The following is an 18,422-nucleotide window of genomic DNA, read 5'->3' as shown; positions in this document are numbered from 1 at the left end:
TTCAGATCCCTGAGTTCTTCAGTCCACTTCCCTAACTACTTCCCTTCATTTTATAAAGTTTGAACTTTTGAAAACAAGGACGTTAGTTGCAGATCTATTTTTGTTTATCCTTCCATTTCATTTAAACTGAATTAGCTCATGATCACTCGAACCAAGGTTGTCCTCTACAACCAGCTCTTCTGTGAGGTCCTCACTACTTACTAGTACTACATTTAAAATGGCATTTCCACTTGTTGGTTTGGTGACTGTTTGATGAAGAAATCTTTCAGCCATCACATCCAGGAATGTCTGGCCCTGACCATTATTAGTAGCACTTGTCTTCCAGTCTGTATCTGGGAAATTGAAGTCTCCTGTAATTGTATAATTCCCAGTAGTATTTATTTCATTAAAATATTAAAGAGGTCTCTACCCATATTCAAATTAGATTCAGGGGGTTTGTAGCATACCACAAGCACTATTCCAGTGGAGCCTCTATTACCTTTCTTCCCCAAAGTGATTTTGACCTAAACAGATTCCATTTCACCCACTACCAGGGGCGGCAGGTTTGTAGAAATTTTGGTGGTGCCCAGAATGCTCAGAGCCCGCCCCCCCCCCCCAACTCCGCCCCCCCACCTGCCTAAGGCTCTCTGAGGGAGTTTGGGTGGTGGGAGGAGGTCTGGGGGCAGGCCTTGGGTTGGGGCAGGGGATTAGGGTGTAGGATGGTTGAGAGGTTGGGCTCTGGGATGGAGTCTGGGTGCTGGGTGCAGGCTCCGGGCTGGGGCATGGGGTGGGGTGCAGGATGGGTGGAGGGGTGCACTGGGCGTGGGGGTGCAGGCTCTGGGAGGGAGTTTGGGGTTGGGAGGGGCTGCTGAGGGAGGGGGTGCAGGCTCTGGAACGGAGTTTGGTTGTAGGCTCTGGGCTGGGGCAAGGGGTGGGGGTGTAGGAGGGAGTTTGGGTGCAGGCTTTGGGATGGAGTTTGGGTGCAGGAGGGGGTGTGTGGGAAAGGGGTGGGAGTACAGGCTCTGGGTTGGAGTTTGGGTGCAGGCTCTGGGCTGGGGCATGGGGTGGGGGTGCAGGATGGGTGGAGGGATGCAGGCTCTGGGCTAGGGGTGGGGGTGCAGGCTCTGGGAGAGAGTTTGGGGGCAGGAGAGGGTGTGTCGGAAGGGGTGGGAGAGCAGGCTCTGGGATGGAGTTTGGGTGCTGGGTGCAGGCTCTGGGCTGGGGCAGGGGCTGGGGGTGCAGGAAGGGGTGAGGGGTGCAGGCTCTGGGACAGAGATTGGATGCAGACTCTGGGAGGGAGTTTGGGGGCTGGAGAGGGGGTGTGGGCTCTGGGAGGGGGTGGTGGGTGCTGTGGGGGAGGGGACTGCTGTCACATGTGGCTTCCTTCCTCCCCTGCTGCCCCTCGCCATAGCCTCAGTGGGGGTGGGGGATGGAGCTGCCCCTTGCCCAGTGTGGGGCAGGAGCGGTGACTGCGGGGGAGGGGGATTACAGGGTCAAACACTCACCGAAGCCCCAGCAGCTGCTCAGGTGAGTGAGGTCCACTCCACATGTCTTGTGCCAGGGGAGGGGAGGGCTGCCAAGCACGTGTGTGCCGCCTCCCCATCCTGAGGTGCAGCAGCAGCAGCCGGCTGCCGGCGCTGCTCTTGTGCTGTGCTGTAGCCTTAGGCAGCAGCCGGCGCCGGCAGCGGAGGCAGGCGAGGGAGAGCAGTGCCACTTTCACTCAGGCAGGGACGCTCTGGGAGCCGGGGGGGGGGGGGGGGCAGGTGGACGCCAGGGGGAGAGACCCAGCTCCAAAGGTTGGTGGAGCAGCACCCCCAGCCCTGAATATTGCTGGAGCCTGAGCACCCATGAGCCCATGTAACTCGCCGCCCCTACCCACTACAACACTAATTTCTTTACAGTCTATCTCACTATTAATATACAGTGCTACTCCACCACCTTTACCTTTATTTCTGTCTTTCCTGAACAGCACATACTCTTCAATCCCTGTACTCCAGGCATGACAACCATTCCACCATGTTTCTGTTGTTGTGACACCTTGGCATCCCAATATTCACCACTAGCATGTAATTACAATATGTTTTGTACAAAGAATGCCTTGTGAAGTATCATTCTAAAAGTCTTGATCTGCTAGACATTAATAGCTTGTTGGATTGTATGTGCTATCATTGTATGTGAAGTCTGGCTGTGTATGTGTTACTGAAACATGAGAGGTTGAAAACACCCACAAGCAGCCTTTCAGGTACAACAGTAAAAAGGCCAAACAATGTTAATGACTTATTGAGGAAATGCACGCAAGCACAAGGATTACCCCAGGAACTGTGTACAATAGAAACCTCTCAGAGATAGCACTACTCAATGGGAACTGTTTGACCCAGGTCACAGCAAAAGAGCTTTCCAGCAAGTGGGAAGAAGATATAAAAGGGGTAAAGTGACATCATGGGGGACTCCACTGTGATGGGTTCCCCAGGGGCTGCCACCTGGAACGTGGGTACCACTGAGCCCTCTGACCCACCAGCCTGGGATCCCACTCATTGTGCTGCTGTGACAAGTTGCAAAGCCCTCCAAGCTTGCACTTTCATCAGCATTCACACAGGTGGGACACACCCAGCTGCAGTCACATGCAGGCTCTCTAGCTACCAGCCTCCCAGCCTAAGATCCCAGAGCAGTACTGTCCTGGCCTGGTCAAATCTGGCCAGTATATGGGTTTACCTGGTCTGCGTCTCCCACAATGTGAAGAGGACCATGCACTCTTGTGTTAACCAAGCTGAGATTTTCCCCAGACACCAGTGTTCCCTCTAATTTTTATGGCCATGTAAGGAATTAATTTTGTTATGTGCACCAATATGGAGGTGATGTGTGGCAGGGGTGGGATCAAGAGGTTTGGAGTGTGGATGGGGGCTCAGGGCTGGGGCAGAGGGTTGGGGTGCTGGGGGATGAGGGCTCTGGCTATGGGTGAAGGCTCTGGGGTGGGGCTGGGGCAGAGGGCTGGTGTGTGGGCTCAGGTGGGGCTGGCGATGAGGAGTTTAGGGTGCAGGTTGCCCCAGTGCTGCAGCGGGGAGAGAGGACTCCCCCCAGCCCTCTCTCACTGCAGCAGCTGGGGGCCGGGTGAGAGGTGCCTCTCCCTGGCCGTGGCAGCTCTGGCTGGGCTGGGGTGGGATGGGGTGGGCTGGGCCGGGGGAGGGGTGTCAGTCCTGGGCTGTGGCTGTTCCGGTGGGGCGGGGCTGGGCTGGGCCGGGCCAATCTGTGGGAGGGGCTCCTCTACCCTGCAGCTCCAGTGGGCCTGGGCCAGGCCTGGCCAGGGCAGGGGCGGGGCTCCTCTCCCTGGCAGCTCTGGCGGGGCTGGGCTGGGCCAGGGAGGGGTGCCTCTCCCCTCCTGCATGGCCCTTGATAGACTGCTCCATGGCCATGCAGCTTACAGGGAGCTTAGCCAGACACCTTAGTCAAACACACACTGGTTTGGATTAAAGCATAAAATAAGTTTATTAACTACAAAAGGATAGATTTTAAGTGATTATAAGTGATAGCAAACAGATCAAAGCAGATTACCTAGTAAATAAACAAAACTGCAGATTGAGTTGAACATACTCCTCACCCTGAGTGATAAACAGGCTGTCAGATTCTTGTTTTTGCAGCTTGGGTTTCCCAGGTTTTTATACACAGGCTAGAAATCTCTTTAGCCTGGGAACATCATTTCCCCCCTGTTCAGTCTTTATTCCTCAAGTGTTTCCAAGTGTGTTGTTGTAGGGAGAGTATGAGGTCCCCCCAGGATGTCATTTTCCTGCTCTTGGGGAGTAGAAGGCTTGATTATATCCACCAAACACATCCTAGAAGGTATGTGAGGAGGTTTGTGTATCTTGGGGAGTCATGGAGACTTCCTGAAATCCTCTTTGCTAAACTGGAGGTGGGATATTTGGAGGAAAATATCAAATAGGTGCTGAGAAGCAAGATGGCAAAGCACGTAATCCATTATATCTGAGAACAGACTAGAAGGATATGCACAGTAAGCAAGCAAAATGGAAGGACATGCCTTCCTTTGCATATGCATCACATAGAGGAGCTGAATGAAATCCTAACCAAGCAGTGCAGAGGTCATGTCAGCAAGACCATACTGAGTAATACAGTGATAGCACGGGAATGAACAATTCTCACCAGCAGGATTGAGGAATGCAGCTGCCATGAAGCTTATATTCTGAATGTATCTGCCCTTTGCAGGTGCTGACACTAGCAAGCAATGAAAGAATTCCCCTTAACCCAACCATGAGGCTGCTCTTTGAGATCAGTCACCTACGCACAGCAACTCCAGCCACCGTGTCCAGAGCAGGTAGGTCAAGGGGGAATAAGAGGGCATTCCCTTTCCACTCGCACGAAGTGAAGCTTAGGGTTGAGATTTTCAGAGGGCCCAGGGGAGTTTGGCACCTGACTCCCATTGGCATTCAGTGCCCAACTTCCTTAGGCCCCTTTGAAAGTGGCAGCCTTAATTCACAGTGCCACTGGCTGACAGGGTGTGTGACTGAGGAGTGGGCAGCAGAACCTAGAAACTCAGCACTCCCTGATGAATGGCTGACAACGAAGGTGGTGATGCGGGTAGCGTGTAGAGGGCTCAGTTGAGATTGGGGCACTGTGCAGAGAGAGAGAGAGCTTACAGCTGAAATAGTCAAGGCAGAGACACATAGGAGAGTGGAAGGATTGTTCTCACCTTTCTATGGATGGGAGCTGAGGCCTAAGAGAAAAGGGCCTGATTTCAAGGTGTTTTTAAACACCTTTAAAAATCTGCGCTAAATTACAATTGTGTAGGAGCAGCAGGCTGTGCAACATGGTACATTGCTGTACTACTTAAACTATGATCTTAGTGAGGAAAGGTGAAACAGTTCTTGTGGAGAAAGATACCGGTCCCCGCCACGTCCTTGCTGTATCTGTCTCTCTTGCACTCTGTCTCTAGGCATTTTGTACATCAATCCAGCAGACTTGGGCTGGAATCCCCCCGTGAGCAGCTGGATCGACCAACGAGAAATCCAGTCAGAACGAGCTAATCTGACCATTTTATTTGACAAGTACCTGCCGCTTTGCCTGGACACACTTAGAACTAGGTACAGTATAACGGGACGTAACCTGTCTGTGGGCGACACCCACCATGCTGTGGGCTCTCTGGATGATGCAGCTGCATGGGCCGCTACCAGGCAGATTGTTGCCATGCCCCTAAAAGGCCCCGTTGACAGAGCAGTGTTGCCTTTCTTTCAGTGTAGTGTTTGTGGGAAAGGAGGAGCGGATGCTGGCTCCCAAATTCACACCCTTGCTTGGCTGCGGCCCAAGTTTCACTTTAATTGACATTTTACTGTTAATTTGTGTCTGTACTAAGTGTGGGCTCACTAGTGCAGGGCATGCTGGGATGTTGTATGATGCAGGAGTCAATTATCTGTCAATTTGAGAGGGAACGGGAAAGAATTTAGAAAAGGTTAAGTCAGTTGGGTCAGAGCGCTTCACTCAGCAATGTGGATTTCAAACAGTTGCTCAGGGGAAAAGGTTTTTGGCCACTAAGAAGTAAAGTTGAGGCACACGTCACCCTCTCCCTCCCCAGGCTCTGTGCCCATGCCCTCTTGGACTATATAGTTCAGCTGTAACCGGCTTCCAGCTGTCACAGGGGAACCTCTCTGATGAGAAGGGTTGAGATCTCTCCCTCAGCAGTTCTTCTCTAAATTCTTTTCATGACAGCTGCAGAAGAAATTGTGTCTGCGTCCCTTTCCAGTCCGGCACAGTTCACTGCTGGGCACCAGTTAAATCAATAGTGGTAGTTTTTCCTTTGCTATAAATAAGGGTTTCAGTGAATCATTAAGCTGCCTCATTGGCCAGGTTAGATTGTTATCCTTTTGATGTCCATCTGGCTTATAGGCTCTAGCAGCAGTAATCAATGATGAGGCCTTTGGGGCCCCATTCTGTTAACTGTTATGCCTGCACAGAGCCTCCACGAGGCTGAGCTTACTCAACTGCCATGGCGAAGGATGATCTGGACAGCCAAGAGGCTCAGGATGTCAGCTGTGCAGCTCTGAAGAATGGCTCTGAGGGCACTTCCTCTGTCCACTTAGTGAGCAGCATCAGGACACAGCTTCTTGCATCTTCCATCCCAGTCCTTATACACGAACAACAGTCTTGGCAGAAAGACACGCACATTGGGGCAGAGACCAGGCATGGGAAATGTTGGCCCAAAAGGCAGATACACAGAAAGGCCTGAATTAGTGAAAATGGGGATTTGTAATGAAAGGAGTTTTGCAACAAGATTGCTGCTTGTGTGACCAGTGTGATTATAGCCATCAGCAGCACAACACGTAGGATGGTCCTCACTCTGTTTCCTGAGGTTTATGACAGAGCATGAAATTGCAGGGATTAGCTGCCGACAATTCTAAACCAGGTATTTTTGTAGATTGCTTAATTCAGAAATTGTAGGACCAGCCTTTCAAATAACTATAATTATTTTATGGAAGAATTCAGCGTTATCCCGCCAGCCACAATATTAGTTCAGCTACATTTACAGAATTCCTAAGTTGGTGTAAAACATCAAGATTAAAGGGTTTATTTTATAATGCCTCTATTTGACTGTTCCTAACTCATCGTGTTCACAGGAAATCATTGCCCTTAGCGAGTCTCCCATTTTACTACTTTCAAGAGGATCCAAGTTTTTAAATGTCTGAAACTTCTTATTACTGTTATTACTTGTGAACGTGCCTGCTCTTCCAGGTCTAGGGATGAGTGTTTTATTTCTCGCTGTATCCATGCATAAGGAAGATACACACTGCAGAAAAGTAAAATGTTAATGTTCGGAAAGAGGATTTATATGTACATTTCTCTGTATTGCTAACGACCACCATGCTGAATCCAATTATACTTCATATGCTTTCAATTTCCCTTAGGTTTAAGAAGATTATTCCAGTTCCCGAACAGAGTATGGTTCAGATGTTGTGTTACCTCCTTGAGTGTCTCCTAACTACGGAGAACACTCCTCCGGACTGCCCCAAGGAACTGTATGAGCTTTACTTTGTGTTTGCTGCTGTCTGGGCCTTTGGTGGAGCAATGTTCCAGGACCAGGTAAAATGAGAGCTATAAGAGTAGGGCTCATTAATGTAGTATCCCATTTAGACAGTAGCCTCTTTTATTATTCTGATTATTATTATACTTATTCAGTGTGATTCTCTAGTATGGTGTTGCGTTCCTGGGGCTAGAATACAATTGTCAATGGGATAGAAACCTCTGGAGCAATGTGCGGTGCTGTTTCTCTACCTTGTTTACAGAGAAAGCACGGTAGTTTGTGAAGGGCATCATTACACAAGAGACAGTATAAGAACGGAAGGGTCAAGGATTAAAACAACAGAGATGAGAGAGACATTAACTTATGTACAAACATTTCATTCTGCAATAGTAAGTTGACTGAAGCAGTAACACCGTACAGAATGTAGTAGTAATGAATACCTGGGCATCTAATTAAGTGGCCTGATTTCCAGAGGTGTGAGCAGCTGCAGCCCCCCACTGAAGTAATTGAAATCAATTCCCTCCATAAGCAGATCCCATCCACTGCTCCTCAGTTCTGGCCAGCTCCATCACCCTCTTTAGACTGCCTCTGGTGCACAGAGGGCAGGGGCTTCCGAGTGTAGGAAGGGCAGAGTAGGGAAGCTTCTCTCCTCTCCCTCCTGGGCATCTTAGGAGGTCTGAAGGCGAGGAGCTCTTCTACTGCCCAGCTTAGGAAGTGCATAGTGGAGGAGCTCCTGTGCATGACAGCTGGAGCTCTTAGCTCAGCTCCTGAGTTCCACATTGCCATTTTCTGTGCATGGCCAATCAGCTATGTTTGAGTGGGCAGCGAGGCCTCTGTCAAGCACCTGAAAGAATGTATAACAAGCACCCCCTGCAAAATGTACCACACATACAGCTGTTAGGGTTTGGTACTGCCACCCATCACCAGAGTCTCTGGGTGCCTTCCACTTAAAAGTGAAAGCAATAGCGATGTCCCTAGTGGCCTTCATGGAGCCCCTGGCACTTCTCACTTCTTGGGGGTAAAAACTCTGCTTGGGGTAGGGTGAGTTTTTTGAGGAGGGTGCTGTTTGGGTAGAAGGGCAGTGAGTGTTTGGGTTGGAGGGTCAGTGGTTGGGCTTGGAGGTAGAAGTGGAGTCAGTGTTGGGGTTTAGTGGGTGAAAGGGGGGGTCAGTGTTGTCGTTTGGGGGGTGGAAGGAGAGTTTCAGTATTGGGCTTTGGAGGTCAAAGGGGGTGACTGTGTGTGTATGTGTTGTTTTATGGTGGAAAAGCCTTTTTTTCAAAGAGCAGGGTTTTGCAGAATTTCCTAAAGCTGGTCAGACTCTGGATTGGCCTTATCTCCTTGGGGAGTTGTCCAATCCTTTCAACCCACAGCGCTTTGCCTCCCGCTCTCCTGGGATTCATCCTGTGATCTGTGTTGCCACAGAGCAGCGCAGCTGTCACAGGAATTCTTAGATCAAAATGTGTTCTCTGGTGTAGCTGGGGCTTGATCCAGTCATCCATTAAAACAAGCTCTGTTTTCCTTGGCACGCTCTCAAGCTTTTCTCCCTGTGCCAAGTTTCCGCTTTCCACCCCAGCTATGTTAGCTGTTGGGCTCTTCCAGGAAGGTCCCAGGAGGGCTCTGATGAAGGGGGAAGTCTATGGTTCTGTCATACTCCTCATGCACAGGAAGAGCCAAATCCATTTTTTCTTACTAGAAATATTCACCCTTGGGAAGAGACTGGTTGTGGGTCATTTCAGAGAAAAAGGGAAACAGTTTGCAACGTTATGAGTGACTAAAAGCTGGGGTTTAGGGTGTCCTGATGACAATATCAATGTCTGACACCGCCAGGGTAATTAGTTCACCTCTCTATCCCAGGCTTGGATCCAGTTCATGTTAGTCTCAGTAGTGACCCGTGGCTGTTCCCTCCGGTGGCTAACCAGTGCCCTTGGTGAGATCAGGTGGTGCTCTGTCTCCTTTCTATTGAACAGTGTCCACTTCCAGTTGGACACTGATTGGCCCTTTTTCTGGCAATCTCAGCAGAGAAGTCATGCATCTCACCCAGAGAAGTGGCCCCCTGGGGCAGGGAGAGGACAGCTGAGCTGTGTCTCGTTGCGGTGCCTCATCTAGGGATCAATGGAAAGTGTTAGAGCTGCTACTGTGCCTTGGTTCATCTGCAGGAAGTTTGCTTCTGACTAGATGAACCTACAGCCAAGGAAATACTCTGCTGACATTTGTTCCATAGCTGGATCCCTTTGACTCAGAAAGCTTCATCCCAGCCAAGGTGCTCAGGTGCAGGCTCCTTTCCTGTGTCCCTTGTTGCTAAAAGGCCCAGTCCTAGCACATCAGGGTCTAAAGAAACATTACCCCAAACTTCCTAAATGATTAGTAGTGTTCGTGCTCCTTGGAATTGTATGGTCTCCAAGTCTCCCCACATTTAGTTCCCACCACTGCAGCTTGTTCAATGGGTACCTCTACTAGTGAAGCAATGATGCGTCCCAGCTCCCCTAAGCACTACTCAGGGTATGCGTAGGCTGCCACTGGGAGGTGTGACTGCAGCACATGTAGACATATCCGAGCTAGCTTTGAGCTAGTAAAGCTGTAAAGCTTGGGAAGCTGCAGTGGCTAGCCCTGCCCAGGGCCTACCCGGGACCTAGGCCTACCTTGGCCTAGCTAGTTCCCAGCTAGCTGGAATGTCTACACGTGCTGCAATCACACCTCCCAGTGGTGGTGTGGACACACCTTCAGTGTGTGCGGAACATGTGTTCGGGAGGGTGTGCTTTAGCAGATTGCACCAGGTGCAGTAGAAGTCCTCTGCAGCCACAGAATCTCTCCCTAAGATTTTGCTTTTGATGCTGGCCGTGCTTCTTCCTTTGCTTCTCTGTAAATGTCAGAGTAGGGAAGCCAAGGGTACAGCAGGCTGAACAAGAGCCAGGTGAAAAATGATCCAATATAAAATCTGTCTATTGCTCTCCATTGACGGTGCCCTTCACTCTGACCTTTCGTTGCAGAAATGTCAGGATAAACAATCTTAAAGCCTTTCCACTCTGATGTGCTCACTGGAAGGGAGTGGGCTCCCTGTAGGAAAACAGTTGATAGATTTTCCATTTCAAGGTAAAGGCTCTGAAATTAGTAAAATTCCATGTGGGGTTTTATTAAGGAAGCAGCTCAAATTTAACATCGCTCTGGCAGTGTGGGCTGCGACCAAATTGCTCTGGTTAAATGGCATAGTAGGGAGGGTGGATGACACATTACAGTGCAGCTGGAAGCAGCTCTCCTGTGCAGTGGTGAGGGCGCCCTAGTGAGAAAGCTTTTAGCAGTGATTCACTTCCACCCCCGTTGAAGGCTACTACAGCCACTGCTGAGGAATTATAGCAACAGGGAAATGAGGAATTAGTGATTTTGCCTCTGTGAGCAGCACCAGACTGCAGAATCCTGGATAATAATGGTGTGTTTTAAAAATACTCTGGTCTGCTGTTAAGGGGGTGGCTGCTTCAGGATAGCAAAGCTCCATGGAGCCTTTCACAGAGGGCACCAGTTGAAATACAGCAGTTGGTGATAATCCTGGCTTTCTTCTGGAGCTTTAGCGGCATACATGAAGTGAGTTGGCAGTCCCAGCTGACTTGCTATATTGGACAAGAGGGCACAGCGAATGGATGTGGGGAAAAATAAGCCTTATGAGAAATTCACTGAGAATCTGGGCAAGCTGTAATGTTGCATTCACTACTTACATGGTCTTTCATCATCATAGTCTCTGAATGCAGCCCAAGCATTAATGAACTTCTCACTACACCCTTGTGAGGAAGAGAAGGGCTAATATCTCCATTGTACAGATGGGGAACAGACTCAGAAAGATTAAGCGTCTTGCCCAAGGTCACCTGTGAATCTGTGGAAGAGCAGGCAACTAAACTTAGATCTCCTGAGTGCACAGTCCAATCGCTCTCTTTCCTTCCCCCAGATTTCACAGTCACTGTGAGGACTAGTGGATGGTGTGGGATACGAGTGGGAAAGAAACGTAGGGAAGATAACAGAGACCAAATTCGATATGTGCTTCCGATGTAGTATAGCAGCAAATAAAGGTTAATGCAAAGGTATCAGAACTTAAAGGTGATGGTCCCTTTCTAGAAGTCTGTTGCAATTGCACTTGGAATACTTCATTCAATCTGGGCTTCTCAATACAGGAGAGCTGTGACAGGGAAAGAATCCAGAAATTAAAAGTAAATGGGCTGTTGTGATTTTTGAGGAAGAACTTTAATCTGCATGCCTTGGCTCACCATGGCTGGAGGTGGGGACATGAAAGCCATCCACAACTACTGTTGGAGGCATGTACACGCTCCAGATCAATTCATTGACCTGGTTAATCTGAGACATGTAATTAATTCTGCCAGATGGATCTCTCTATCTAATCTAAGGCATATCTAAAATGGCCATCATGAGAAAGGATTTATTTAGGATATAAATAGGAGTAATGAGATTAAATTAAGATTAGTTTTAACATCAGGAAAAAGCTCCTGACAGTAAGTACTATTAGGCTGTGGAATAGTGTCCTGAGTGAATGGTCAGGGCAGAGCCCAGGGGAATGTACTGCAGGGGATGGTTCCAAACTGGTTGGGGACATGGTGTAGATAACCTTTTAAATCACTAGAGATTTTCTGCAGGTTAGCATCTTTGCTTTCCATTTTGTCTTGCAGCTTGTAGACTACCGAGTAGAATTCAGTAAGTGGTGGGTGACTGAGTTCAAGACCATCAAGTTTCCTTCTCAGGGAACTGTCTTCGACTTTTACATTGATCCAGAAACAAAAAAGTTTGAACCTTGGTCCAAACTCATCCCCAAGTTTGAATTTGATCCTGAAATGCCATTACAGGTACGTGAATCTTTGTTTCATTGCCACAAAAGAATACATAGATGTGTGCGGTGTGTGCTTTGTCTCTGTAGAATAAGATTCATTAGTACGGGCATGAGAAAATGAAGGTTTGTTAGTAATGGTGACATTCCACCTAAGACACAAACATTCACTGTAAAGTGATTAAGTGACCTGGGTTTGATTATGAAGACAAGGTTCATTAAGAAAGTAGTACTCTTGTTACAGTGCATTGGAATATGATTGATGAATGGGGCAATGACAAACATCCATGGACTGAATCAAAGCTGTGTGCAAAACATAGTGCCATCTCAATTACCAGTCAGATATCCACTCTCAAGCTGCACGCATCTCCGCAGTGCCAGTCTATTGTCCTGATAACTCCTGTCTGAAATGTAAAGTAGGGCACCAGTTAAACCAGAAGGGGTAGCATGGAGAAGAGAGAAATCACACTTGCTCTCTGCAAGCAAACCAAGGCCTTATTTTAATGACTGATTCGGTTCTTTAATATGCAAGGCACATTCACAGGTGGGACGCAGTGGTCTGATTCCATCTAGTGAATGGCAGCAGAGCAGAATGCACACATGTCTGATTTCAACCAGCAAAGGGTAGCAAATTCACCACCAGTTTTTCAGCACTGTAGGGGATAATTAGAGCTGATCAGAAAATGGAGAATTTTCCATGGAAAAACTCAATTTTTTGTAAAAAATCAGGTAATTAAAAAGAAAATATTTAAGTTCTGAAAACCCAAATATTTTGATTCTGAAATGCTGCCCTGGTGCCTCATGGGAGTTGTCGTTTGGGTGCCTCATGTTCACACTTTCCATCATAGGCTGGGCTCTCTGGTTGGCCTATATCTACCATGATACACCTGTCTTTTCGTGGTGAAGGGAGATGGTGCATCATGGGAGTTGTGCTCATAGTGCATCATGGGACATGAAGTCTGGCTGTGGAGGCTGGCCCATAAAGGAGAATGGGGACAACTTGACTGCAACACGCAAGAAGCACCGTGCTGGCACTGAAATATTTTGGTTGTTGGCTGATAGCTGAAAAAAAAATCAGTTTTGGAATGTTTGTATTTTTTGACAAAAAAACATTGTTTTTTGTGAGTAACCGACACTTCTAGTGAAAAATTTTGCTTGGTCAAAACCCCAATTTTCCATCAAAAAACAGTTGTTGTGGAAAAATTTTAACCAGCCCTAGGGAGATATGTTTTACTGAGGATACGCAGATGCTACCAGACAACTAGTTAGTTACTGAAGACTTTAGCTGGTGTAGATAATCTAATTTACTGTCAGGCAGAGGTCTATCCAGCTGGATCAGTATTCCCCCACCCCATGTGAGCATAGCTGAAAGGGGGTGCACTGTGGCTCATAGCACGTTCCCATCATTCTCCCCTTAGGCTTGTCTGGTGCCCACCAGTGAAACCATCCGAGTGCGATACTTCATTGATAGGCTCCTGGAGCGAAGGAGGCCAGTCATGCTAGTGGGAAATGCTGGCACTGGGAAATCTGTGCTCGTAGGAGACAAACTCTCCTCGTTAGATGCCGATGAGTACATGGTGAAGAATGTGCCTTTCAACTACTACACCAGCTCCGCCATGCTGCAAGGTAAAGCGGCAGAAGGTTAGGAGTCCTTGGGGGTAGGGGATGAGGGATGATTTCTCCCTCTGGTGCGTATAATGGAATTTGCTGGGGGGTATGGGTGGCTGGAAACCCCAGCGTATGTGCTGTTGGCAAGCTGTATCTGGATTTATTATATAACTGCCTCAGAGGGAACCGTGGACTCTAAATCCTCCAGAAAGATACCTGGTGAAATCCTGTCAGGGGCCAGACCAGCTCCTGGCCTGCTTCTTTAACTAATTGCACTGCTGGGCAACCAGGAAGCCCAGCTGCACTGCCTTGGAACTGACAGAGTAGCCACAGCCCTGCTCATAAAACTGGCACCCGCAGCAGATCAGCAGCTGCTCAACGTGTACCACGACTGCTGCTGTGGTTGCCCTGCTCCTGCTTGCAACCCTTGCTTCCAGTCCCGCTCCCGACTGCTTCCATTCCCTGCCCCAGCCTCGTTTCTGAACCTGCTTCTGCTCCACCTACTGCCCACTTTAGCTTTAGCCTCTGTTCCCCTCCAGCTTCTGACTTCTGGCTTCGATTATTGGTCGGGCTCCAGCCTATGATTCTGGTGAACCCTCCTGCTCTGGCATTTGGCTTCTGTCCCTCCGATACTGACCCCCAGCTTGTTCCTGGACTCTGCCCCCCTGGACCCAGCTCTAACCAATAGGCTGAACTCTCATTTCAGTCACTAGGCCTGGTTGGCTATGGTTTGAGCAGCCCAATACAAAGGGTAGGGGCCCACCTCACTGGCATAGACCCCACTCAGGAATGGGTGGGGCCATACAGAACTTGAAGATGTCCATCCTGCAGATGCAGAACACAGATCGTCACCAGGGACCTTGGCTCTGGCTTTCTGGGAACCAAAGGTCTCACTCCCAGACATAAGAACATAAGAACGGCCATATTGGGTCAGACCAAAGGTCCACCTAGCCCACTATCCTGTCTTCTAACAGTGGCCAATGCCAGATGCTCCAGAGGGAGTGAACAGAACAGGTAATCATCGAGTGATCCATCCCCTGTCACTCATTCCCAGCTTCTGGCAAACAGAGTCTAGGGACACCATCCCGGCACATCCTGGCTAATAGCCGTGATGGACCTATCCTCCATGAACTTATCTAGTTCTTTTTTGAATCCTGTAATAGTCTTGGCCTTCACAACATCCTCTGGCAATGAGTTCCACAGGTTGACTGCGCAATGTGTGAAAAAATACTTCCTTTTATTTGTTTTAAACCTGCTGCCTATTAGCTTCGTTGGGTGATCCCTAGTTCTTGTTTCAGAGTAGCAGCCGTGTTAGTCTGTTCTTGTGTTATGAGAAGGAGTAAATAAGACTTCCTTATTTACTTTCTCCACACCAATCAAGATTTTATAGACCTCTCTCATATCCTCTCTTAGTCATCTCTTTTCTAAGCTGAAAAGTCCAAGTCTTATGTAATGTTAGGTTTCAGAGTAACAGCCGTGTTAGTCTGTATTCGCAAAAAGAAAAGGAATACCTGTGGCACCTTAGAGACTAACCAATTTATTTGAGCATGAGCTTTCGTGAGCTACAGCTCACTTCATCGGATGCATACCGTGGAAACTGCAGCAGACATTGTATACACACAGAGATCATGAAACAATACCTCCTCCCACCCCACTGTCCTGCTGGTAATAGCTTATCTAAAGTGATCATCAAGTTGGGCCATTTCCAGCACAAATCCAAGTTTTCTCACCCTCCACCCCCCCACACACAAACTCACTCTCCTGCTGGTAATAGCCCATCCAAAGTGACCACTCTCTTCACAATGTGCATGATAATCAAGGTGGGCTATTTCCTACACAAATCCAGGTTCTCTCACCCCCTCACCCCTCTCCAAAGACCACACACACAAACTCACTATCCTGCTGGTAATAGCTCATCCAAAGTAACCACTCTCCCTACAATGTGCATGATAATCAAGGTGGGCCATTTCCAGCACAAATCCAGGTTTTCTCACCCCACCACCCCCATACACACACAAACTCACTCTCCTGCTGGTAATAGCTCATCCAAAGTGACCACTCTCCCTACAATGTGCATGGTAATCAAGGTGGGCCATGTCCAGCACAAATCCAGGCTTTCTCACCCCGCCCCCCTTTTTTTTTCCCCCGGACACACACACACACACACACACACACACACACACACACACTCTCTCCTGCTGGCAATAGCTCATCCAAACTGACCACTCTCCAAGTTTAAATCCAAGTTTAACCAGAACGTCTGGGGGGGGGGGTAGGAAAAAACAAGGGGAAATAGGCTACCTTGCATAATGACTTAGCCACTCCCAGTCTCTATTTAAGCCTAAATTAATAGTATCCAATTTGCAAATGAATTCCAATTCCGCAGTTTCTCGCTGGAGTCTGGATTTGAAGTTTTTTTGTTTTAAGATAGCGACCTTCATGTCTGTGATTGCGTGACCAGAGAGATTGAAGTGTTCTCCGACTGGTTTATGAATGTTATAATTCTTGACATCTGATTTGTGTCCATTTATTCTTTTATGTAGAGACTGTCCAGTTTGACCAATGTAAATGGCAGAGGGGCATTGCTGGCACATGATGGCATATATCACATTGGTGGATGTGCAGGTGAACGAGCCTCTGATAGTGTGACTGATGTTATTAGGCCCTGTGATGGTGTCCCCTGAATAGATATGTGGGCACAGTTGGCAACGGGCTTTGTTGCAAGGATAAGTTCCTGGGTTAGTGGTTCTGTTGTGTGGTATGTGGTTGTTGGTGAGTATTTGCTTCAGGTTGCGGGGCTGTCTGTAGGCGAGGACTGGCCTGTCTCCCAAGATTTGTGAGAGTGTTGGGTCATCCTTCAGAATAGGTTGTAGATCCTTAATAATGCGTTGGAAGGGTTTTAGTTGGGGGCTGAAGGTGACGGCTAGTGGCGTTCTGTTATTTTCTTTGTTAGGCCTGTCCTGTAGTAGGTGACTTCTGGGAACTCTTCTGGCTCTATCAATCTGTTTCTTCACTTCCGCAGGTGGGTATTGTAGTTGTAAGAAAGCTTGACAGAGATCTTGTAGGTGTTTGTCTCTGTCTGAGGGGTTGGAGCAAATGCGGTTGTATCGCAGAGCTTGGCTGTAGACGATGGATCGTGTGGTGTGGTCAGGGTGAAAGCTGGAGGCATGTAGGTAGGAATAGCGGTCAGTAAGTTTCCGGTATAGGGTGGTGTTTATGTGACCATTGTTCATTAGCACTGTAGTGTCCAGGAAGTGGATCTCTTGTGTGGACTGGACCAGGCTGAGGTTGATGGTGGGATGGAAGTTGTTGAAATCATGGTGGAATTCCTCAAGGGCTTCTTTTCCATGGGTCCAGATGATGAAGATGTCATCAATATAACGCAAGTAGAGTAGGGGCTTTAGGGGACGAGAGCTGAGGAAGCGTTGTTCTAAATCAGCCATAAAAATGTTGGCATACTGTGGGGCCATGCAGGTACGCTGATCTGAAGGTATACATTGTCCCCAAATGTAAAATAGTTATGGGTAAGGACAAAGTCACAAAGTTCAGCCACCAGGTTAGCCGTGACATTATCGGGGATAGTGTTCTTGACGGCTTGTAGTCCATCTTTGTGTGGAATGTTGGTGTAGAGGGCTTCTACATCCATAGTGGCCAGGTTGGTGTTATCAGGAAGATCGCCGATGGATTGAAGTTTCCTCAGGAAGTCAGTGGTGTCTCGAAGGTAGCTGGGAGTGCTGGTAGCGTAGGGCCTGAGGAGGGAGTCTACATAGCCAGACAATCCTGCTGTCAGGGTGCCAATGCCTGAGATGATGGGGCGCCCAGGATTTCCAGGTTTATGGATCTTGGGTAGTAGATAGAATATCCCAGGTCGGGGTTCCAGGGGTGTGTCTGTGCGGATTTGATCTTGTGCGTTTTCAGGAAGTTTCTTGAGCAAATGCTGTAGTTGCTTTTGGTAACTCTCAGTGGGATCATAGGGTAATGGCTTGTAGAAAGTGGTGTTGGAGAGCTGCCGAGCAGCCTCTTGTTCATATTCCGACCTATTCATGATGACAACAGCACCTCCTTTGTCAGCCTTTTTGATTATGATGTCAGAGTTGTTTCTGAGGCTGTGGATGGCATTGCGTTCCGCATGGCTGAGGTTATGGGGCAAGTGATGCTGCTTCTCCACAATTTCAGCCCGTGCACGTCGGCGGAAGCACTCTATGTAGAAGTCCAGTCTGCTGTTTCGACCTTCAGGAGGAGTCCACCTAGAATCCTTCTTTTTGTAGTGTTGGTAGGGAGGCCTCTGTGGATTAGTATGTTGTTCAGAGGTATTTTGGAAATATTCCTTGAGTCGGAGACGTCGAAAATAGGATTCTAGGTCACCACAGAACTGTATCGTGTTCGTGGGGGTGGAGGGCAGAAGGAGAGGCCCCGAGATAGGACAGCTGCTTCTGCTGGGCTGAGAGTATAGTTGGATAGGTTAACAATATTGCTAGGTGGGTTGAGGGAACCATTGCTGTGGCCCCTTGTAGCATGTAGTCGTTTAGAAAATTTAGTGTCCTTTTTCTTTTGTAGAGAAGCAAAGTGTGCGTTGTAAATAGCTTGTCTAGTTTTAGTAAAATCCAGCCACGAGGAAGTTTGTGTGGAAGGTTGGTTTTTTATGAGAGTATCCATTTTTGAGAGCTCATTCTTAATCTTTCCCTGTTTGCTGTAGAGGATGTTGATCAGGTGATTCCGCAGTTTCTTTGAGAGCGTGTGGCACAAGCTGTCAGCATAGTCTGTGTGGTATGTAGATTGTAATGGATTTTTTACCTTCAGTCCTTTTGGTACGATGTCCATCTGTTTGCATTTGGAAAGGAAGATGATGTCTGTCTGTATCTGTACAAGTTTTTTCATGCAGTTGATAGATTTCCACTCCATACGGCTAAATGCAGTGCCTTGCATAATGACAGGTTTCAGAGTAACAGCCGTGTTAGTTTGTATTCGCAAAAAGAAAAGGAGTACTTGTGG

General features: G+C 48.2%; 1 protein-coding gene across 1 annotated transcript in view; it reads left to right on the top strand.

Moving 5' to 3' along the window:
• The window catches only part of DNAH9 (dynein axonemal heavy chain 9), a 398,671-nt gene that overhangs the window by 114,744 nt on the left and 265,505 nt on the right, over positions 1-18,422 (top strand). The window contains exons 34-38 of the mRNA XM_077834481.1: positions 4,195-4,303; positions 4,922-5,069; positions 6,885-7,059; positions 11,668-11,841; positions 13,241-13,448. Coding sequence (XP_077690607.1) covers positions 4,195-4,303; positions 4,922-5,069; positions 6,885-7,059; positions 11,668-11,841; positions 13,241-13,448 — 814 coding nt within the window. The remainder of the gene's footprint in view (positions 1-4,194; positions 4,304-4,921; positions 5,070-6,884; positions 7,060-11,667; positions 11,842-13,240; positions 13,449-18,422) is intronic.

This window comes from Eretmochelys imbricata, chromosome 14 (assembly GCF_965152235.1).
Source record: "Eretmochelys imbricata isolate rEreImb1 chromosome 14, rEreImb1.hap1, whole genome shotgun sequence".
Taxonomy (NCBI): Eukaryota; Metazoa; Chordata; order Testudines; family Cheloniidae; genus Eretmochelys; species Eretmochelys imbricata.
The sequence above is the reverse complement of the archived record's forward strand: the minus strand, read 5'-3'. Positions and strand labels throughout refer to the sequence as shown.